Source organism: Rattus norvegicus, chromosome 15 (assembly GCF_021556685.1).
Source record: "Rattus norvegicus strain SHRSP/BbbUtx chromosome 15, alternate assembly SHRSP_T2T, whole genome shotgun sequence".
NCBI classification, from domain to species: Eukaryota; Metazoa; Chordata; class Mammalia; order Rodentia; family Muridae; genus Rattus; species Rattus norvegicus.
Genome location: NC_141548.1, coordinates 7,200,192 through 7,222,859, shown reverse-complemented (window position 1 = coordinate 7,222,859; position 22,668 = coordinate 7,200,192). Strand labels below are relative to the sequence as shown.

Sequence of the window (22,668 nt, the reverse complement as noted above, 5' to 3'; positions counted from 1 at the left end):
GTGTAGGAAAAAAATATTGGCATCTAGGGAACAGTAAAAATTGTGGATATTGGATTATATGTCACATGCATGGACCCTGGGTTTATACATTTCAGGAAGAAGAATATCCATCACCATGGTCTTTAGGTCTTTGGCTGTTAACAAAGATGTTCTATCCATTTCAAGGCCTGATACAACTCTCCCTCTCCTCAGCAACTGAGTTGTAATGAAGCAGTGAGAACTCTGAAGCTCTGGAAGGACAGTGAGCGAATGGGTGTTCCTGGCTCAAAAGTGAGTCTCTGGAAAAGCCACTGCAGAACCTGGTCAGTCTGGTTGGAGGTAGTTAGCAAGTAAGCTATGGCATTTCCCAGTGACATCACCGGTAGTGTCTTCCCTGGAAATTCTCTTGTATCCAGGAAACACTAGAATGTTCTGTGATGTCAGCAGTGTTGTGGTGACACCAACTGCCTGAGCGATTTCCCTTCATTTCCTAATGGGTTCCCGAGGAGGCATGTTCTCCAGGATCCTCAGTCTCTTTCGGAGGGACAATCATATCCATGTAGACACCAGACCAAGGCAGAGGGAGGCCAGCCCTCCATCACGTTGGAGAAGAAGACGAATGGAAAGGTCCTGGAGGAGGTCACGTGAGTACTGGGCAGGGCAAGGGGGGCTTCCTGGAGGAGGTTGGCTTGAGCTGGTCCTTCCAGGAGTAGGACGTATGATTTAGAGCCTCAGTCTTCCTAAATGGCTGACTCAGACTCAACAATTTCTGATCATTAGTTTGACAGAAAACCAAGAACTGTTATATGTCAAGGGCCTTTCCTTGAATCTCTTTACTGTCATGGGCAGTGTCAAAAAATACCAGGATGTGCCTCTGTAAGAATAACACAGTGTCTCTCCCAGGATAGGCTATCAAAGCACTTCATTCTCAGCAGTGTCCTGTAGATTACTTGGGTAATTGATGCCAAGAGGGATACTCTCCTGGTCATATAACAAGGTCTCAGTTATTTGTCCTTGAACACACAGACTAGGGATTCAAGATGTTAAGCAGTTTGGACTCAAGGACTTACCTGCCTCATATCAGACATTAGCTGAGAAGGTCCTCCAATTCTTCTTGTTTAGCCCAGCTTTAGAATTTCAGAGCCAGAGGAATGGCTTTAGGAGGTGTGTTCTATATCTATGATGGCATATGTCATCCTATGGCTATGATGGTGGGGACCAGGGACCTAGCTGAGTTCAGCTTAAAGATAGCTTTCTTGCTCTGTCAGGGATTCACTGTATCTGTAGAACTGTTCATCCTCAGACTTCTGTTTTAGACTAAGCATAGTTTTCCTTGACACTGTGTCCACATACATGCCTGTTTACTGGTGTTTATCTACCTACAGAGTCTGATCAGAAGGCATCATCCCAAGCCTCCATGACACCTGTTGAAGAGGAGAGAATGAAGCGTCTGGAGAACCTCAAAATTGCTCTCCACAAGATGCAAAAGGAGAGAGATGAACTCAGGAGAATCCTGGCTGATTACCCGGGAAAGAATTTAAATGACAGGTAGTCACAATGCAAGTTCTGTTAAATCCACATTTCCTCACATCACAGTAGGCTACAACTCCAGGGTATCCTCATGGTCAAAATCACTTTCCTGATTGCATCAGAATGTGAAGTTCAGATGGGAATGGGATGGTGGAACAGGCTATTTTAATTCCTACAAACGTAAATCATAGCCTGTGGCCTGAATGACAGTCTGGGAATAAGGGTAGTAGTGTGTGAGCTCTCATTGTGTGGTTTAAGAAGCCTGGACAGGTGTTGGCTTGTGGGAATTTCTAGGTGCTCTGATTATGACCAATCATTGTTGTAATTGACGTGGAGGTGCTTTGGGTTCAATAGGTCCTGTGAAGAGCTGGAGGGACCCAATCCCACTTGGTGCCTCACAGTGTGTGACTGGACTGACAACAGGGGATCATTGGTTTTCTCTGATTTTATTCATTGTATTTTGAGATAATGCCACATCCTTGTATTTATTTGGCATTCTAATTGTATTTGAGAGAGAGAGAGAGAAAGAGAGAGAGAGAGAGAGAGAGAGAGAGAGAGAGAGAGTTTTGTGTAAGTTTGTGTGTGTGTCTGTATATGAGTGCGTTTGTGTGTATAACTTAAGATCTGGGTATTCTATGTTCTGATTTGGCCTGAGAATTATCCTGTGTCAATTTTCATGGCATGATAATGATGAGGGTGAGAGCCTCACAGTGAGCAGTAGAACATTTCACATCTGCTCAGGTGGACGCACATGGGAATCTCCTGGTGTGTGTTATAAATTCTTTTCCCTGTAAATACTGTTCATGTTCCTTTGGGTTTTCATGTAGCAATAGATTCTATGATTGAGAATTGTTACCTAAGAACAGGACAATAGTCTTCATGGGTTTCAGTTGGAGCCTGGATCGTGGCACAGGGTCCTCCAAAGTTCTTGGCATGCTAGTCTATTCCTTCAAACACCCTCAGGGAGCTCAAGCAAATCAGCTCCCTCCTTTTGTTTGCTGGCACTGCTGTCCCTGTGTCCATAATAATAAACTTAGTAAATACCAAATGGACCCAGTACCAAGGATCAAGGGTGTGGCATGTCCTAGGCTGGGGTAGTTCAGGATTCAGTCTGAATTCATGTAATTCTTGCATCCTTCATTCATATGTTATTTCATCCTTGGACCATGCCCTACCACAGGAACAACTTTGAGTCCGAGATGCTCACGATGCAGCACGAGGAAGTGATGACTGACATGAAGAAAATGAGCGAGCAGGTCAATAGAGCTTTGGTCAAATGTACACACCTCACACTGGAAAATGACTGGTACTGGTGAGTAACTTACAAGGCTGTGACCCCAGCACAGGGCACAGCATGTGTCAGCCCATTCTTATGTTTGAAGTAAAGTGAGGATCAGGCTTTATAGTGTTTGAAGCAGACCAGGAAGCCTGTCTCTAAGGAAGGCTCTAGGACACACAGGACACAGAAAGATTGGCCTCCAAGCGACATTCTAATAAAATGGACAAATAAGCACACATAGGGATTATGTCCTCTTCTGGGAAAAACTTGAATCAATGGTGTCAGGTTTTTGAGAAGTGCCCTGAGTCTTCTGGAATGTGGCTCTTTTCTCCATTTGACCTGTCTCTAGGTCATGCTCCATGGCTACTGTGGACTTGGACTATAATCTGGGCTCTCTTTGGATCAGGACCCTAGAAGGAGTAATGGACATGGAGATGTGGGAGGAAGTTGGAGACTGGCTGGGAGTCACCATTTTTTCTTTGTGTGTCAGCCGCAGCTTCTGCCCCCTCCTAACTGAGTTGTTTGAGCTGAAGAACAATGCCCAGAGAGCACGGCATGAGAACAGGGAGCTTCTATGGGAACAGATTGCACTGGAAGAGTCCATTAAGGAAACAACAAGGTTCTGTGGGGAAGCCAGTATGAAAATCCACGTAACAAGCAGCCTCAGGTAGGATGAATTATGCATCAAGGGCAGGTTTTCCTGATATCTAACCATAAACCAAGTCAAGCCAGTTTAAACTTTCTCCCACTTATCCAGACGCTCTCCTAGGTCTCATCCAGTTGTTCATCTCTTTGACCATTTACAAAACTTTCTGTGATGTTAGCTTCATGCAAGAAACTGGAGGATTGACAACCAAATCCTCCTGCTCAACTAGAAAATGCATTTCCTTAAGGGGGATCTGTTGATCACACACTGCACACTTACATGCCATTATGCTAGAGGGATGCCATGTGGTAGCCGTCTTTGTAGTGCACAGAACTGATTAGAGTTTAGTTCAATTGCCAAAAGAATGGTTCTCATTGTCAATCATGATGGGGCTTGTGGACTTTCTCTCCTTTTCCCTGTACATTGAAAATGGTCCCTTTTGCCTGTCCAAATCGTGGTTTACAGTGACAGAGCTTGAGAAGCAGTTTGTCCGTCCTGTTTTATGTCAGTGTTTTAGTGTTCTTTCCTGTGGCTTATGTCCTGGAGCTGACTGGATGAACAGGGATGTAAGAAAGACTTCTCTCAGGGTGAGGGTTTGTGTGAGATATGTGAGGATTAGAGGGAAATTTTTCTCCAACTCTCTCAACCTCGTGTGCCCAAGAAGTGCATTCCCTATACAGGTTTACTCTATAAGGGATGGATAGCAGTGTCTAAGCTCTCACTTGACACATTTCCTTTGCCTAATCTGTATTCAACAACTGTTGTTCTAGCATGATGGCCTCCCCATTCTTTTCTGCTTCTCACTTATGATTTCTGTCATCTCCCTCTCCCTCTCCCTCTCCCTTCCCCTCTCCATCTCTCTCTGACTCTGTGTGTGTGTTTGTGGGCGTGTTTTTTTGTGTGTTTTTTGTCTGTGGGCACATATATGTGTGATCATGTTTATGACTATGGTCCATATTGTACTTTGGAAGTTGTTTGTTTTAATTGTGATATGGTGTCTTATATATAGAAGTGTGTGTATATGTGTGTTTTTTCGCATGTGTGTGTGTGAACTCATCAAGTTTCTGAACACAGACACATATATATATTTATATATATTGTATAAATCTATATGTGCATATTTAGAAACATGTAAAACTATATATATAGATACACACACACACCACAAACACTCTGAGAAAGAGAGAAGAAGAGAAACATAATCTTTCCAATTACATTTTAAATTGTTCTTAATGGGGTCTTGATCACTATTCAAAATATTTACACTGGGAAAACTATTCATCAACATTGACATTACTTGGAGAAAAACTCAGGAATGGGGTACAGGGATGTGAGGAGAGGCTACTGTGTGAAATCCATGTACCTGAGTGTCGAAACTGATGACTCAGGGCTCTTCTGCCTTCTTTGCTCTCGGTGTATAGTAACACTGGAAGGTCATGTGGCTTGTTGTGTCTTCTCAACATCCTGGTTATGTTAATCATTAACCTGCCACCACTTTCTTTCCAGATTGGCCTAAACTTGGTTGAATATACCTTGGCTTTGGAGTTTGGCCTGGAATTTGTTATTTGAAAGATTAATTTGCTTAGAGTTGAATATTCAGGCAGAAGATGTCCAGGAGTTATGCTGAGGTGTAATCACATCTTTGCCTCAGACAGAAACTTAGGCTCAAAATCGTCCAAAGCACTCACCCTGTGTTGTGTTGTGGCACTCTTAACCATTGTTATTCAAAATCGTTTGATCTGAGTGAAAATCATCTGTAAGGAGGGTTTAGAACAGTGATGACCCTCAGACATTGCTGGAGGTGTCAAATGGGTAGCCCTGTGAGAAACCATGTACAACTCTTGTGAAAGTTCAACCTTTTGACACAGTGATTCCAGAATAAGAAGTAGGTGTCAGCAGAGAAACTGGGGCACATTAGTGTTGTAGGGGTTCACCTCAGAGCAGCCATGAAGCAAAATTATCCAGATGTCCATCAGTCAGAAAGTGAAAAGGTACAATGTTGTCCAGCCCTTCCATGGACTGTGGCTAGTTTGATTATACCTGCCAGCATTTGGCTTTGAATTAGCCTTCTCTTACTCGAATTATATCTGATAGCATCCCAGTACAAGTTTTACCTTGGATTGTGGTTATGGAGATTTCTTAGCTGTTTGTGCTGGTAGTTTGTTTCCCCTGTCAGGTACTGTATGGTAAAGGGACCTCATATTGAAAAATGCAGCTCACTTTGCATGCACTGGGAAACAGTGAGCAGAGGACTGAAGAGGCTTACCTGCCCCCACCCAGTGCTCTGTTCCCTGAAATCAGCCTCCTGTGCACAGCATTGTGAACTTGCTAAGCAGGCTTGGCTAACAGGCCTAGATGTCACATTTCTAATTTCTGATTTTCAGGGGAATACACTTTATTGGCTGAGCTGTCTTTAGGCTATGCTCACTGTGTACTTACCCCATTCCAGGTTTTTTTTCTTATGCTACCATAGTAGACTGGGTGATCTCTTCTATTACCATTAACTGGGAAACTAACCACATTCTGCAAAATACTCTGCTTGTATGTGTGAACAAATATATTTGGGTGAGTTCAAAAGTGTGTATTTCTGGGTGTCTGTCTGTCTGTGTCTGTATATATGCATGTCTCCATGGACAATATAATCTTCTAATGACCAGGATGAGGAGAGCATGGAGGAAAGTCTGCAGGACGCCCTGAATCAGAAAAAACTGGCCACTGAGCAAAAGGCCTTGTCTGAGACAATGCAGCATCATTTCGGTGTCACTGAGAGGATTTGAAAGCACAGGATGAGAGGACCCAAGTAGATTTCCTGTACTTATAAACTGTCTTATCGGGTGTGTGACTTTCTCCAGAGTTCTCAGCATCTGTCAGCTAGGAGCAGCTCAGAATATTGTTCTTGTCCATTTAAAAGAAATTCCGTCCATGAAGTGTATGTGATCCATAGAGATTCTGGCTCTTGTGTACCGATCCCTCCAGGCTGTGCTCTCTTGTATTATCTGAGCCCAGTGCCTTTAAGTCTCCCCATAATAGTTTTACGATACCCATAAACAAAGGAGTGGTATAGTTTATTTTCTGCTTGAGTATCTCCTTTAGAGTTCAATGCTTAGTCTTGGCAAGATTTCCATGCAGCATATTCTTGCCAAATATAATATCACTTCAGTGTGCATGTACTTCTTGAGATATTGTTTCTCTGGGTCTTTGCAGATATTGAGGTTGTCATTTGGACCCCAGGCATATTCCTGCACTGGAGGAATAATAATAGTCTTCATTTCAGTGATGGCCAGGCTTCCAAGGCCTTCCTATTGTTTTCTAGGTTGTTCACATCTCTCCTCATCTGACATTGAGACATTGTTACATGATATTAAAATATAATATATATGTACGATTGGAATTATCTGCTTTTCACTGTTCGATTTTTAGCATTTTGAAAAGCTGAGAAAATATGCAGGCCTGTGGGATCTCTTACCCTTCTCTCTTGGGCATGAGAGAATGACCTCAGATGAAAGATCATCCTGGATTTTCCTGCTGAATTGTGCTGCTGTGTATGGGATAAGTGGCATGGCAGGTCCTCACCAGGTCTTCTCCACCCCTAGGTCTGAACACTGCAGCAGAAGCTTTCCCAGGGCCCAGACCAGGACTACAGCTCTCAGAGACAGGACTGTCCACCAGGAGCACTGAGGGTTCAAAGATTGACACCACCTCCCGCATCTCAGTCCTTGTAACCATAGCAATCCTGGGCTGAATTTGAAAGACCTTGAGATGTGGACTGGAACATGCCTCACGTTTAACCTTTTGACGACTTGTCCACCAACAATCAACTACACCGAATGAGGCGTCTACATTCCTCTTGAAGAGATTTTTACCATCTTACCTGCCGTTCTGCTGTGTTTGCAAGGCCAGCAACAGGCTGGAGTTATATGTTGAAAAATCATCAGGAATTGAATGCTGACTAATTTACTTGTTATATTTAGTTTTTAGTTTGAAATTTGGTTGTTTTATGCATTTGGTTTTATTTGTTTACATTTGAAGTTTTGTTCTTTATTTGTTAACATTAGTTTTTTAATTAATATGCTATATTCTTAAGGCTATATACATTGAACTCATTGACTCCCCACTTTAAAATGTTCTTGAATAAATTAATGTTTGTCTATAAATAAAAATGTGACCTTTAATCCCTCACTCAGAAGACCGTCCTGAGTCGTGTGTGGTTCTTCCTCCTGTAACAGCACAAGTGTAAGGCAACAGTGGTTTTCTGCAAGTCTCATGCAGCATAGGCTTCACCATCAGTTCACAGCCAGCCAGAGCTGCACAGGAAACTGTGCTCTTGATGTAGACAGTGTGTCATACTCTGTGGATCCCACATTCATGATGAAAAATATTCTTGCTTTATACTTGTGCTCACAAATTTAGCTTCCTTTATAATGACAAACAAAGGAGACACACAGAAGTGTTTCTCTAATACATTAGAGGAAATAAAACCATTCAGTATAGGAATATAAAAAGCGATCAGGACACACAGAGCTGTATGCCTCTGCATTCCTTGTAATATAGCATCGGTTATTACTGCAGATTTATTGAATTCCAGCAATTTTGGAGGAACAATATGTTAAAAATTTTTTATTATATATATTTCTTTACTTACATTTCAAACGTTATTCCCCATCCTTGTTTCCTTCCTGAAGCCCCCATTCCCTTCCCTCTCCCTTCCCCATATGTGTATTCCCCTATACATCCCCCTTATTGTTCACCACTATTCCCCGGCACTGCCCCTGGAACATTTTCTTTATTGTTTTGTTGGTTTGTTTGTTGTTATTCTTTTTCTCCCATTTTTATTAAATTGGGCATTTCTTATTTACATTTCAAATGTTATTCCTTTTCCCAGTTTCCTGTCCATCAGCCCCCTAACCCCTCCCCTTCCCGTTCTAAATGGGTGTCCCCTCCCTGTCCAACCCCCATTACTGCCCTCTCCAAAATTCCCTTCACTGGGGGTTCAACCTTGGTAGTACCAAAGGCTTCCCCTTCCACTGCTGCCCCAACAATGCTATTTACTGCTACCTACGCAGGGTCAGTCCATGTGTAGTCTTTGGGTAGTGGTTTGGTCCCTGGAAGCTCTGGTTGGTTCTTATGGGGTTGCAAGCCCCTTCAGCTCCTTCAGTCCTTTCCCTAGTTCCTCCAATGGGTGTCCCGTTCTCAGTTCAGTGGTTCGCTTCAGGCATTTGACTCTGTATTTGACATGTTCTGGCTGTGTCTTCAGGAGAGATCTATATCCGGTTCATGTCAGCCTGCACTTCTTAGCTTCATCCCTCTTATCTAGTTTTGGTGGAGATAGATAGATAGATAGATAGATAGATAGATAGATAGATAGATAGATGATAGAAAGATAGGTGTGGACCACATGTGGGGCAGGCTCTGAATGGCGTTCCTTCATTCTCTGCTCTAAAATTTGCGTCCCTATCCCCTCCTGTGGATATTTTTGTTCCCCCTCTAAAGAAGGAGTGAAGCCTCCTTCTTTAAAAGGGGAACAAGAATACCCTTGGCAGGGAAGTGAGAGGCAAAGATTAAAACAGAGACTGAAGGAACACCCATTCACAGCCTGCCCCACATGTGGCCCATATATATACAGCCACCCAATTAGACAAGATGGATGAAGCAAAGAAGTGCAGACCGACAGGAGCCGGATGTAGATTGCTCCTGAGAGACACAGCCAGAATACAGCAAATACAGAGACGAATGCCAGCAGCAAACCACTGAACTGAGAATAGGACCCACTTGAAGGAATCAGAGAAAGAACTGGAAGAGCTTAAAGGGGCTCGAGACCCCATATGTACAACAATGCCAAGCAACCAGAGCTTCCAGGGACTAAGCCACTACCTAAGGACTATACATGGACTGACCCTGGATTCTGACCTCATAGGTAGCAATGAATATCCTAGTAAGAGCACCAGTGGAAGGGGAAGCCCTGGGTCCTGCTAAGACTGAACCCCCACTGAACTAGACTGTTGAGGGGAGGGCGGCAATGGGGGGAGGGTTTGGGAGGGGAACACCCATAAGGAAGGGGAGGGGGGAGGGGGATGTTTGCCCGGAAACCAGGAAAGGGAATAACACTCGAAATGTATATAAGAAATACTCAAGTTAATAAAAAAAAAAAAAGAGGGAGTGAAGCATCCACATTTTCGTCATTCTTCTTGAGTTTTATGTGGTCTGTGCCTTAGATCTTGTGTATTTCGAGTATAACCAAGAGGCGAGGATGCAAAAGAATCAAATGGATAGCTTGATGCCAGAGGTTGGTGGTGAACACCAGAGGAAAAGATCATTCTTCCAGAGACAATTGGCAGGTTTCTGGTAACTCAGCTTTGCCAGACTACTTGTCTTGGGCCCACAGAACTCTCTGAGTTGCCAACACCAAGGTATGTTCTACCTAATACACTGGACAGTGTAGAAGAAGATGTCAAAGCCAGATGTCACATTTGCACCTATGTAAATAAAAAACAGAGATCATTTACCCAGAGAGGATTGCATACAGGTAGCCAATGCTCTGATAAATTATGGGATCCTGATTTTACTGACACATGGTCTCCTAGAGTAAGACAAAAGTGCCTGCTTGTTTTTATTGATTCCTTTTCTGGGTGAGTAGAAGCTCACTACATCAGACTGAAACTGATCATAGAGCAACTAGAAAGCTCTGCTAGGAACTTTCCCCCTAATTTTGCCACTCACTAGGAATGCTGTCATATAATAGCCCAGATCTCACTGCCAAAGCCTGTGAATAACAAAGATGTATGCATAGTTTGGAGTCTTTGTTGTGCAGAATTCTGGGCAGGTGGAAATAATGAACAAGACATTAAAGGAAACACTATCAAAACTCACATTAGAGTCCAGGAAGTGTGGATAGGCACTTTTCTTACTTTGGGCTTGCTGTACTATACAAGGAGGGATTGAACCATAGAATATTATGTTTAGAATATACCCCCCATTGCTTCTGACTCTTAGAGATCAGCAGTTGGCAGAATTCTTCAGCTATTTTATTCTTGAAATCCTATTCGTCCACTTCTCCGTAAAGTCTATTACTTTGACTATCGGAGAGACCCAGTGAACCTCTAAATCTATCTACAATATCCCCTAATTTGGACCTAGTGGTAGCGAACCTGCATGAGCCAACTGGGCATCGAAAAGGACAAAGCAATTTGCAAAGGACCTACGTGGTGATGTTTTACACTCTTACAGTTATGAGGTTAGGTGGAATTTTAACATGGATTCCTCACAACTAGGTCAAGAAGGTAGAAGCCACAGATGACAAGTCCAAATAGACTCCCTCCAGAACTTCTGGACCTATTAAAGTTGAGCTTTCACCTGACCTCAAGCCCTTCCACTCCCTGCCCAACCTCCTGAATCTTATGTTTGGCATGAATACAGGATCATGGTCCAAACTCTAACACCCTCTGGCCTGTCCCTGGGACCTCAGGAAGGTGGACACTAGAGAAGTGACGTCTAATGGAACTGCAGAGGACCAATCTCCGTCCACGTTGTCCTTTGCTCACTGATATCTGGTTATTTTTTGGAGAAAGGATTTGAAAGTTTCACCTGTCAGCTCACTTCCTGCACATCCACCACAGGCCAAGGGCAGGCTCAGATGAAGCTCTGTTGAAGACAGGCGCTGTCCCTTGTGAGCTGCGTCTCAGGGTATGCGGAAGACCATTCAGCCTCCCGTGATGTGGGAGAGCAGAGTAGTAGGAGGCAGGCAAAGGGGACAGTTCTGTGTTTGTTTTCTTGGCTACCATAACTACATCTTCCAGGCTAAGGATTTGCTCATGGAAGTCTGCTGTGTCACATGTGTAAAGGCCAAGCTGTCTGAAGTCTCAATAACACAACTGGCTCCAGGCTGCTTTCTCAGTCACTGGGATTTACACGCAGTCCTTTGTACCTTGTCTTCTAGGCAGTCCTTCGTACCTTGTCTTCTAGATCCACAAATTCTTTTCTGGCTTCATGTGTACAAGGCATATTTTCTCACTCTCTCCTTCTAGAGACCAGTAGGAACACATATATTGGACAGCCATGCTTATTGTCTAAACTGCAGGTGTCCATGTACGGCATTAGTGGGTATGGCATCATATCTCAGCATCTCTTACTGTAAGGGTTGAGCAGAACTCCCCCATCTCATCCTGGGTGATGATGTAGATTAGACCCATCAGATTAAATAAAGAATTGAAAAACTCTCCTGGGGGTGAAGTGGTGAGGAAATCATGTTGCCATCCCATAAATGCACTGCTATGAGCAAGCTTCAGACAGCCTGGGGGGATGCAGCCTGCAGCAGAGACCACAGGCCTTTGGTGGAGAATGATTCAGTTCAAAACTGGGAAGGGAGAAGGATGGTTGATATTGCTCCAGTAGATCTCACTGCCTATAAAAAGAGTTTCTTCTAGATCAATGAATGGTTCTTGTAAAGCAGCTCCTGGACTGGACTACTGAGACCAACCATGAGCCCACCAGACTGGTGCTTTCCAACCAACAGACAAAAGTATCCACTCTGCGAATGATACATAGATACATACACAGAATACCAGATGGATACAGAGTTTCTTCAGTTCCAGGAATGAGGGATTCAGCAGGTGAGATGGCTCAGCAGATAAAGGTAATTGTTGCCAACTCCCTACACCTGAGCTCCTTCCTAGGACCTACATGATTGAAGGAAAGAACAAACCTCTCACAACTTGTCCTCAGATTTTTATGTAGTTGTCTTTTCCGGTCTTGGTCCACAGAAGCAAAGACATCAGGTTTTCCAATTCCATTTGACACGGGACCAGTACCTTCACCCGAATGTTCCTTCCTGGAAAGCTGCAGCCTGTCGGCGTGGCTCAGTGGTTTGTGAACTGCAAGTGTCCATCTGGGAAGGTGGTCGTGTTCATCCAGCCCACCTGCCCCTATTACAGAAAGACCCAAGAAATCCTCAGTCAACTGCCTTTCAAACCTGGTCTTCTGGAATTGTGAACATCACAGCCTCTAACAACACCAATGAGATTCAAGATTAATTACAACAGCTCACTGGATGGAGAACAGTTCCTCAGGTCTTCATAGGTAAAGAAAGACTGCATAGGCAGACACAGCGATCTGATCTACATGCAACAGAATGGAGAGCTGATAACCGGGCTGAAGCAGATTTGAGCTCTGCAGTTAGGAAAGGGGTGCAGGCAGAGCCCATGCCGAGAGCCATCATCCAGCCATTCCGACGGCCAGTGCCCCTGAGAGATGATGTGCATCACAGAGGATGTCACTACTTTTTGGTGATGGGGATTTTCAACAAATTGGCTTTTATTTCTTCTTTTCCTCAGTGCTAAAACCTGTTGCCGTTTGCCTTTAACCATGGGGGTGAGCAGCTTAACAGACAACACTGGCTTTTCCACTCTTCATGTGCTGACATGGCTCTGCCTCTAAGCCCATGTTTCCCATCCAGTTGATCCAAATTATTTTATTTAATATTTTCAGATTATTATGAGGGGAATTTTTCCCAGATTTTCTCACGGTATGATTTAGATTGGCATAAAGGAAGGCTAAGAAACTTTATGTGTTCACATTGTATTGTGCTTTTATGAATGTATTTATCAGTCTTAAGAGACGGTGATACATTTTTAGAGTTTTTAAAATAGTATCATGTCTTCTGCAAATGAGAACATTTTGACTTCTTCATTTTTCATTTGGGTTACCCAAGTTCACCACCCACCACTGATGCTTATTGTTATTTTTTCCACTTTTCCTCTGGGTTTCTCTCTTGTCTCTTTTCATTATTGCTACTCTCTTCCCCCCTTTGTCCATCCTTCCCTGCCTCTACCTACGTCCCTCCATCCCTCTGCCTCCCATGATTATGTTGTCCCCCCTTCTAAGTGGGTTTCAAGCATCCACAATTTGGCCTTCTGACATGTTACCCTTCAGGTGATCAATGAATTGTATAGTGGGTCTTCTGGAACTTTTGGACTAACATCCATTTGTCACTAAATACATCCCATTTTATATCTTTTTGATCTCTGTTACTTCACTATTTTCCAGTTCCATCCCTTTGCCTACAAAGTTCTTGGCGTATTCATTTTTGATACCCGAGTACTGTTGCTCTGTATGAATAGAGCGCACTTTATCTATTCATTCCTCAGTTGAGTTGAGGTCTATCGCGGTTGTTCCCAGCATTTGACTAATATAAGTAAGGCTGCTATGAACATATTCAACCACATGTCCTTGTCATATGTGGATCAGGTTTGAGTATATGCACTGAAGTGAGTGGTAAAGCTGGGTCTTCAGGTACAGCTATTTGCAATATTCCCTGATCCTCCACATTGATATCCAGAGTGGCTATACAGCGAGTAATCGCACCAGCAATGGAGGAGCGTTCCCCTTCCTCTACATCCTAGCCCAATCTGCTGCTGCCTCAGTTTTCTATCTTAGCCATTCTGATTGGTGTAATGAAGAATCTCAGGTTCATTTTGATTTGCCTTTTTCTGATAAATAAGGATGTCAAACATTTCTTGATGAGTTTCTTAGGCACTGAGATCCTCAGTTGAGAATTCCTGGTTCAGCTCTCTGTCCCAGTGTAAAAGTCGGGTTATTTGTTAGTCTGGGAGTTTACCTTTTTGAGTATTTTGTTTATTTTGAATTTTGGCACTCTCTCAGATGTAGGGTTGGTAAAACTCTTCTCTGAATCTGTAGCTTGCTGTTTTGTCCTATTGGCAGTGTCCTTTGCTTTAAAGAAAGTTTTCAGATTGTTGAGATTTCATACATTTACTGTTGATCTTAGAGCCTGACCATTTGGTATTGTTTTCTGAAAACTTTCTCCTGTGCAAATGTGTTCTAGGAACTTTGCGACACTTTCCCTTCTATTAGCTTCTGCATGTTTGGTTTTATGTGGATTTCCTTGATTCACTTGGACTTGAACTTTGTAGAAAGAGAGAGAAATGGATCCATTGGCACTCAACTACATGCAGACCACCAGTTAGGGTAGCATCACTTCTTAAAATGCCTTCTGTTATGTTCAAAATCCTCAGTCATCAGGGAAATGCAAATCAAAGCAACCCTGAGATTCCACCTCACACCAGTCAGAAAGGCTAAGATCAAAAACTCAGGTGTCAGCAGATGCTGGCGAGAATGCGGAGAAAGAGGAACACTCCTCCACTTTTCATAGGATTGCAAACTGGACAACCTCTCTGGAAATCAGTCTAGAGTTTCCTCAAAAATTGAACATTGCACTGCCTGAGGACCCAGCTATACCTCTCCTGGGCATATACCCAAAAGATGCTCCAACATACAATGAAGGCACATGGTCCACTAAGTTCATAGCAGCCGTATTCATAACAGCCAGAAGCTGGGGAAAACGCAGATGCCCTTCAACAGAGGAATGGATACAGAAAATGGAGTACATCTACACAGTGGAGTACTACTCAGCTATTAAGAACAATGACTTCCTGGAAATCTTACAGCAATGGAAGGAACTAGAAAATATCATCCTGAGTGAGGAAACCCAATCACAAGAAAACACACATTGTATGCACTCACTGATAAGTGGACATTAGCACAAATCTCAGATTACCGAAGACGCAATCCACAGACCACATGAAGCTCAAGAAGGATGACCAAAGTGTAGAAGCTTCAGTCCTTCTCAGAAGGGGAAACAAAAATATTCACAGGAGGAAGTGTGGAGATGAAGTTTGGAGCAGAGACTAAAGGAAAGGCTACCCAGGGACTGCCCTAACTGGGGATCCAGTCTATATACATCCACCAACCTCAGACAATATTGGTGATGCCAAGAAGTGCGAGCTGACAGGAGCCTGATATAGCTGTCTTCTGAAAGGCACTGCCAGAGCATGACAAATACAGAGGCGGATGTTTGAAGTCAACCATTGAACTGAGAACAATGGAGGAGGCAGAGAAAGGATTGAAGGAGCTGAAAGGGTTTGCAATCCCATAACAACAATAATACCAACCAACTATAGCTCCAAGAGACTAAACCACCATTCAAATGGTACACATGGACAGACCCAGGGCTCCAGCAGCATATGTAGAAAAGGATTGGCTTGTTGGGCTTCAATGAGAGAAGAAGCCCTTGTTCCTGCGAAGGCTCTATGCCCCAGTGTAGGAGAATGTAGGGCAGGGTGGCAGGAAGGGTTGGGTGGGTGGGAGAACACCCTCAGAGAAACAGGGTGAGGGGGATGAGGTAGGGGGATATGGGTGTGAAACAGAGAAAGGCTTTAACATTTGAATGTAACTAAAAACAAATAAAGAATAAAAAAATTTAAAAGGCATAACAAATGCAAAAGATTGGGGTGCCATTCCATACTCGTGATGTGTTTCTTCTGTGAGAGCATACTGGTTAACTCACTTCTCTATGACTGTCTTCTTATTTGAAAGGAAATAATGGGATCATCTGTGGAGTGGTTAGTAAGAATAAAAGCATCGCCTAACATGAATAGGTCCCTCCAGAGCGTGAGCTTAATATTCTAGGTATAGAGCAATTAGCTGGGGGGATTAAAAACAAAAAACAAACAAAAAACAACATCAACGATTAAAATAAATTTTGAATGCTGGGATTAAGGCGTGTGCCAACAAACACAGGTCCTGTCACAATTCTAGCAGTCGCCAGCAGAGAGAGCTGTGAGGTAGTGTGTGCTTCTTCCTTTCCAAGATACCCCATGGCCTCAGGCCTGCATCCAGTGAGCTGGAACGTAGAGCAGCCTAGTTGAAACTCCTGATGTGTTGATTACCCTAGACCATATGAGTTAACTCTCTTCTTCATGCCTTTTTTTCTTATTTGAAAGTAAATAATGTGATCATGTGTGGTGTGGGTGGTAAGAGTAAAATCTTTAACATGAAGAATAGGGCCATGAAGAGTGTGGGTAACATTCTAGGTACAGAGCAAATAGAGGGAATTACCAAAGAAAACAATGGGAATTCTAACAACAATTGCAAAAAAAAGAAGAGAAAAAAAAAGAGAAAAAAACCCTTATGGGTGCTGGGATTAAAGGCATGTATCAACTCTGACCAGCATTGTAGGTATTTCCAATAAAATATTTTTAAAAACAAACAACCCTATTATTCTTTTAGCAATTGCAGCAGAGAAGACTGAGAGATCGTGTGCTGCTGCCGCCATGCCATGATCCTGTAACAACAACTGCCTTGGTGATAGGAGCCTGTATGCAGCAGGCCCCTTGGTGGGCCTGTCATCTCAAAAACAGATGCTTCAGTCATCTAAAAGATTGGACTCCAGTATACTTCAGGCCAGGAAAGAAGCCAGCCACCATGAGTGAAAGAACAAAGGAAAAATTACATTGGAAAAATGTGTGCCTTATTTGGAAGAAATGACCCTAAACTTCTGAGGCGTCCACCATCTCCACCCCTCTTTTTTGAACTTTGCATAGCGATGTTGTCCAACTCCAGGTGGGAGTCAGAGGCAGAGCCCTTCCCAGAGAAGACAGACGTGATTTTCACTCTTACGTCTGTGAGGTTAGGAGGCGTCATAGCACAGATTGAGCGCACCTAGGATAAGAACACAGAAGCCACAGATGACAATGCCAAATGGACTTTCCCCTGAACTTATGGACCCACTAAAATTGAGGTTTAACCTGACCTCAGGCCCTTCGACTGCCTCCCCATCCTGCTGATTCTTATGTTTGCTAGGAGTAAAGTATCAAGGGGCAACCTCCGATATCCTCGTGCCTGGACTTGGAAATGAAGGAAGACAGATATTGGAGAAGTGATGGCTGTCGGGCTACAATGTAGGAACACGCAGTCCAGGTTGACCTTTGCTCACTGATGACCAATTTAATTGTCTGGCTATATTTGAGAAAGGGATGATGTCCAACTTAATATGTAAAAGAAGGGGCAGAAATTTATGATTTTATATTTGCCCTGTAGTTAATCCCCCTATATTCCCAAGAAAAGGAAGTTTTTATTGCAAAAAGTAGGATTATCAACCACTGACTTTGTGAAATACATGGACGTTTATGTGGAAATAGTGCCGGCTATCAAAGAATACCCAGTAAGCAAATATTATTCAGGTTTTATAAAATTAAAAGTATAGGAGAAATATATTGGCCTCTAGGAAACAGGGAAACTTTGGGAATTGGACTGTATGTATGTGCATTGTCTCAGGTGTAGATTTATTATTAAGAGAAATCTCCCTCATTTATGGTCCCTAGGGATTTGGGTGCTAACAAAAATCTCTTATCCAATTCAGGGTTGTAACCAACTCTCCCCATCAAAAGCATTGATGACATCCGATGAAGCAGAGAGAAATATCTAACTTTGGAGGAGAAGTTGCCAAAGGATATTCCCTGGGTCACAGGAGAGGCTGCAGGAAAGGGTCCCATAGAAATCGGTTGCTTTTGGGAGAGCTGGGTAGCAGGGAGGCCAAAAAACTTCCCAGTGACGTCATCAGTAATCTCTTCCTTGGACAATCTCTTGTATCTAAGAGAGCACTAGAATCTTCTGTGACGTCACCAGTGTTGTGGTGACAACAAGTGCCTGTGGGATTCCTTCAGTGCCTTTTGGGTTCACAAACAGGCATGTTTCACCAGCTGCTCAAGCTCGTTCAGAAGGAGAGGGGAGACCAAGGAGAGACCAGACGGAGGCAGAAGAAAGCTGGCCTCCTGTCTTGTAAGTACGGAAGAATGAAATCATTCTGGGGAAGGCACAGTGAGTACTGGGTAGAGTCGGGGAACTTCCTCCAGGAGGCAGGTTTGAGCTGAGCCTTTCAGGAGTCGGCCTTACAAGCAGGAGCCTTGGAATTTGTCAATTGCAGACCAAGAGTCAAGAGTCCTGATGATTAATTTGACAGAGAGCCAGGAATTGGCAGGCCTGCAGCTTCTTTTCTATGAGCTTTTTAATTTCTACTGCCAAGGAATGCCAGGAGGAAGCCCTATGAGGATAACAATGTGCCCATTCATGGTTGGGAGTTGAAGCACTTCATCCTCTAGATTCCTGTAGGTTACTAAGTCTGTGGTGACAACAACAAGGAAGGATGAACCCCCTAGTCATGAATTGAGGTCGCAGACACTTTAAGCTTGAACACACGATTAGGGTTTGATGGTGCTATGAACTCCAGGATTGACCTGCTCCACGTCTGATATCTGCTGACAATGTCCCAAATCTTTATGTCAGAGGTAGATTCTATCTTTCAGTATGAGGGATCGTGTAATAGTGAGTGAGGCTTATGTATGCCAATGGAGGTTGGAAAGAGGGAAATAGCTTAAGAGTCCACATTAGAGATAGCTTTTCTTCTCTTTCAGGGATTCAACAAGTCTCCAGTCTTTCCTCTTCCTCAACCTCCATTTTGAGACTCAGAATGGTCTTTTCTACCCATGGGCTATCCAATATGTACATTCACTTGTGTTTATCTATCTACAGGGTTTATTCGGAAGGCATCATCAGAAAATTTCATCAGTAACCATGAAAAGCGTATAAAGAAATTGGAGGAACTAAAACTTGAAATCCAGAAGTGTAAAATCGAGCGGGATGAACTTTCTCAAATCCTGGACCTTTATGTCAATGATGGTTTGAACTACAGGTAGTCATTATGCCCTGTAACCTACTGACTGTCTTGTGCTCTCTCTGCTAAGCCAAGATTTCCTCACATCCAGAAAGTGTTTCATCTCTCATCCTGGACTTTAAGGAGCCTTGGCGGGTGCTGGCCTGTGAGAGAAGCTAGGTGCTGTGTTTAGGGTCAACCTCTCTTGTACTTGACCCTGACCTCCTTGGAGTTGGATTGGATTTTTTTCAACAGCTGGAAGGACCTGGTCACACTTGCTGCATCTAAGTGTGTGAATGAAATGCCTGAATGTCCTCACTCTTACTCTGATTTAGATCGTATATACTGATTCTATGGCACCTCCACGATAAAGTTGGCATTCTAATTATGTTTGTATATGGGTTGGTATGTATGGATGGATGTGAAAGTATTTGTGTGTTTTGCTCAGGATCAGGGAGTTGGGACCTTTGATTGGGTCTGAGGATTTGTTTGATGAACAGTTTGCAGCTCATGATAGTGATGAGTCCGTGGAGGCCGTCATTGATGAACAGAGCACTTTGCTCCTTCTGTTTACCTTGCTGGCACATAGGACTCTCCTGAGGGGAGGAGGTGTTATGAATCCTCTTCCCTGTAAAAAGTAGTTACGGCCTCTGGGAGTCATGTAACAAGGATTGAGAATCCCTGCTTTCAAAACAAGAGAAATGTCATCACATCTTTCTGTTGGACCCAAGGCTATGGCACAGACTGGAGGAAACATCTTATACTTCTTACACAACTGTTCAATTCCTTCATGCTTACCTGGCCAGATCTTGAAGGTCTGCTCCCTCCATTTGGTCCCCTAGCTCTGTCGTCCAATGCCCAGGATAATGAGTTTAACCAGCACCAATAGGAAGGAGCAAGTTTGTGTTATATAAATGGGCTTAGGTAGTCCAGAGAGCAGTCTGAGTTTGTTTGTTTGTTTGTTTGTTTGTTTATTTATTTATTTATTTATTTATTTATTTATTTATTTATTTTCCTGCTTTGAAGTTTCTTTTCTTTTTTTAACTATCCAAGGATGGTTTATTGTGACCTAGAAAAGGTGACTGTAGGAATAAATTCTTGACACTTTTTATTCCCAAACATGCAGCTCTCAGGCTCTCCCCCTCCTATACAGAGGGTCTTTGTAGGACCGTATCTCACTAGCCTTTTAAGGATTACTTATTTCAAAACAAATGTGTGCTGATTTGCAGAGAAATATTTTCTATGGGAGAGTGATGGTTTGAGTCTCACTGTTGTGTTTTCGCTGTGGTCTTTAAGTTTTCTACTTTCTTCCCTAGCCCCCATTCCTTGAATTTGAATTTTTTATTGGCTATTTTTAATTTACACTTCACCTAATTCTGAAATCATGGGGTCAGACAGTTATTTGTTCCTTGGGTCATGTTCTAACACAGGCTGAGTGTTGAATTGCCAATGCTTAAATCCCAACATGAGATGAGAACGATGGACATGCATAAGATGACCAACTGGTTAAGTGATGCCATGGAGAAGTACAAGGAGCTCATACAAGAGAACAATTCCTACCGGTGAGTCACTGACAGAAAGGAGACCCCAGCACTAGGCAGGGAATACTTCTGTCCAGCTGTGACTTTGAAAAAAGATCTGGGATCCATGAGAAACACATGGGAAGATTGTATAGCTGCTGGGTCTTCTATCAGCCCTCAGAGGGGATTGGCCCTCCACCTGCCAATGGTTTTAGAATACCATGAACACATAAGCACCCATATGCACCATGTCCTCTGCTTTGATGTATATATACCCTCTAGTGTCAAGATTTTCTGAAGTACTTTGATTCCCGTGGAGTGCGGACTCGGGATTTGACCTTCCTCTGATTGGTGCAAACATGCAAACTGTGGCTCTAGTCTGGAGATGCCTGGGGATGGGGCCCTTGAAGGGATGATTGTACTTGCAGGAGTGGCAGGCAAATAGAAACTGCCTGGGATTTACCATTATTTGTTTTTGATTCAGCATCAGAAACTTCCACCTCCTGAATGAATGCAATGAATTGAAGAAGAATGTAAGGATTTTGATGAATGAGAACAGAAAACTGCTGGTGGAGCAGACTGAACTGCAAGCATCCTGTGAGGAGGGAAAGAGGTTCTGTGAGGAGGCCAGCAAGACCATCTGCAATGCAGATATTGAATCCTTGTGTCCTGTTACTTTTGAGTAAATGGAATGTATCCTTGTGAATCAAACAGTGATCTCGAACTCGTCACTCTTAAGAACCTTCTTTATTGAAGTGAGATGTAACCATCTGAAATCCCACAGCTCTCAGGCAGAGATGGATCTCTGCATTCTCACAGGGATTGGGCATCATAATGACTTCCCAGTCAGACTGAGATACAAAGACAATTGTACTTTCAGTGTAGATTGTGTGTCCAACTCTGAATACCAACTTCATGATGAAAAAATTATCAATGCTGTATCCTTATCAAATATTTAGTGACCACTAAAATATACTCTTTTGTGGATGAGAGTGTTGAACATATTAATGGAATATTCATCAGGTGTTCTCTAGTACCTCACAGGAAATAAAACAATATTATTATACGGAGTATAGAAGCAGTCATGAAACAGAATTGCTTGCTTTTGGTTTCCTTCAAACATGATATCAATTATAACTGCACAGAGGAGATAATAAATTGCAAGACCTTTCAGGGGATAGGGTTTTTATGGTTGGTTGTTTTCTTGTTCTTCTTGATTAGGATGATGACTTTTGTTCTTGACAATGTACTATGTTCCATTTGGGATTTCAACTCAAGCAGACCACATAGATTACAATTCAGTTTCTAGATTTCTTTAAAAGCTGGACAAAATATCCAGGCAAAGGTGCCATATGAGTTTTCTCCTTTGTTTTTCCCTCCTTTGGGTGCTTTTGTTTTTGTTTGTTGTTGTCGTTGATTTATTTTATATTTATGAGTGTTTTGCCTTCTGTAGGTCTGTGCATGCTGTTCCCCAAAGGCCAGAAGGGGTCACTGTGTTTCACCTGGAACTTAAGTGACAGAGGATTGTTAGGTGCCCTGCAGGTCTTTTGAGAAACAAATTCTCAAATGATGAGCCATCTCTCCAGCCCCTACCATGGACTTTTGTCCTTCATCGTGTTCCTTACTAGTTGCAATGGATCATACCTGAATAAAGTGTTTCTTGAGATATGTAGGGACACATTTATGGGGTCTGCATGCTAATTATCTAGACTTCCAGACATCTATGTGAAGTTTTTAGTTAGGGTTTCGCTGCCGAGAACAGATACCATGACTAAGACAAATGTTATAAAGGACAGCATTTAATTGGAGCTGGCTTAAAGGTTCAGATCTTCAGTTCTTTATCATCAAGGTGGGAGCTTGGCAGCATCTAAGCAGATATGGTGCTGTAGGAGCTGAGAGTTGTACATCTTCATCTGATGTTTGCTAGCAGAATACTCAGTTTCAGGCACCTAGGATGAGGGTCTTAAAGCCCAGACCCACAGCTAAACACCTGACCCAACAAGGAAATACCTACTCCAAAGGAGCCATACCTCATAATAGTACCGCTCCCTGGGCCAAGCATATACAAACCTTCACATTCCACCCTGAGGCTTCCAGAGGCTTGTTCAAACATATGAGACTATGGGGGCCACATAGTGGTGTTTCTGAGACTTCCTTTTTCAATCCAATTTATCTGATTCTCATAACCTTGGTCTCAGGCAGATTCTTCAGACAA

At 43.0% G+C, this 22,668-nt stretch overlaps 2 protein-coding genes across 2 annotated transcripts; both read left to right on the top strand.

The window, feature by feature from the left end:
• Window positions 1–284: 284 nt before the first annotated feature.
• Window positions 285–7,623, top strand: LOC148000772 (disks large homolog 5-like). Its single transcript, XM_087587164.1, has 5 exons — window positions 285–623; window positions 1,365–1,527; window positions 2,690–2,821; window positions 3,279–3,455; window positions 7,028–7,623. Exons 1-5 carry the CDS (start codon window positions 473–475, stop codon window positions 7,110–7,112), a joined length of 708 nt encoding a protein of 235 aa, XP_087443290.1. The 5' UTR covers window positions 285–472; the 3' UTR covers window positions 7,113–7,623.
• Window positions 7,624–17,898: 10,275 nt separating this feature from the next.
• On the top strand, window positions 17,899–21,545 carry LOC148000771 (uncharacterized). The gene is made up of 4 exons (XM_087587051.1): window positions 17,899–18,062; window positions 18,813–18,972; window positions 20,364–20,495; window positions 20,938–21,545. Exons 1-4 carry the CDS (start codon window positions 17,972–17,974, stop codon window positions 21,137–21,139), a joined length of 585 nt encoding a protein of 194 aa, XP_087443177.1. The 5' UTR covers window positions 17,899–17,971; the 3' UTR covers window positions 21,140–21,545.
• Window positions 21,546–22,668: the final 1,123 nt, after the last annotated feature.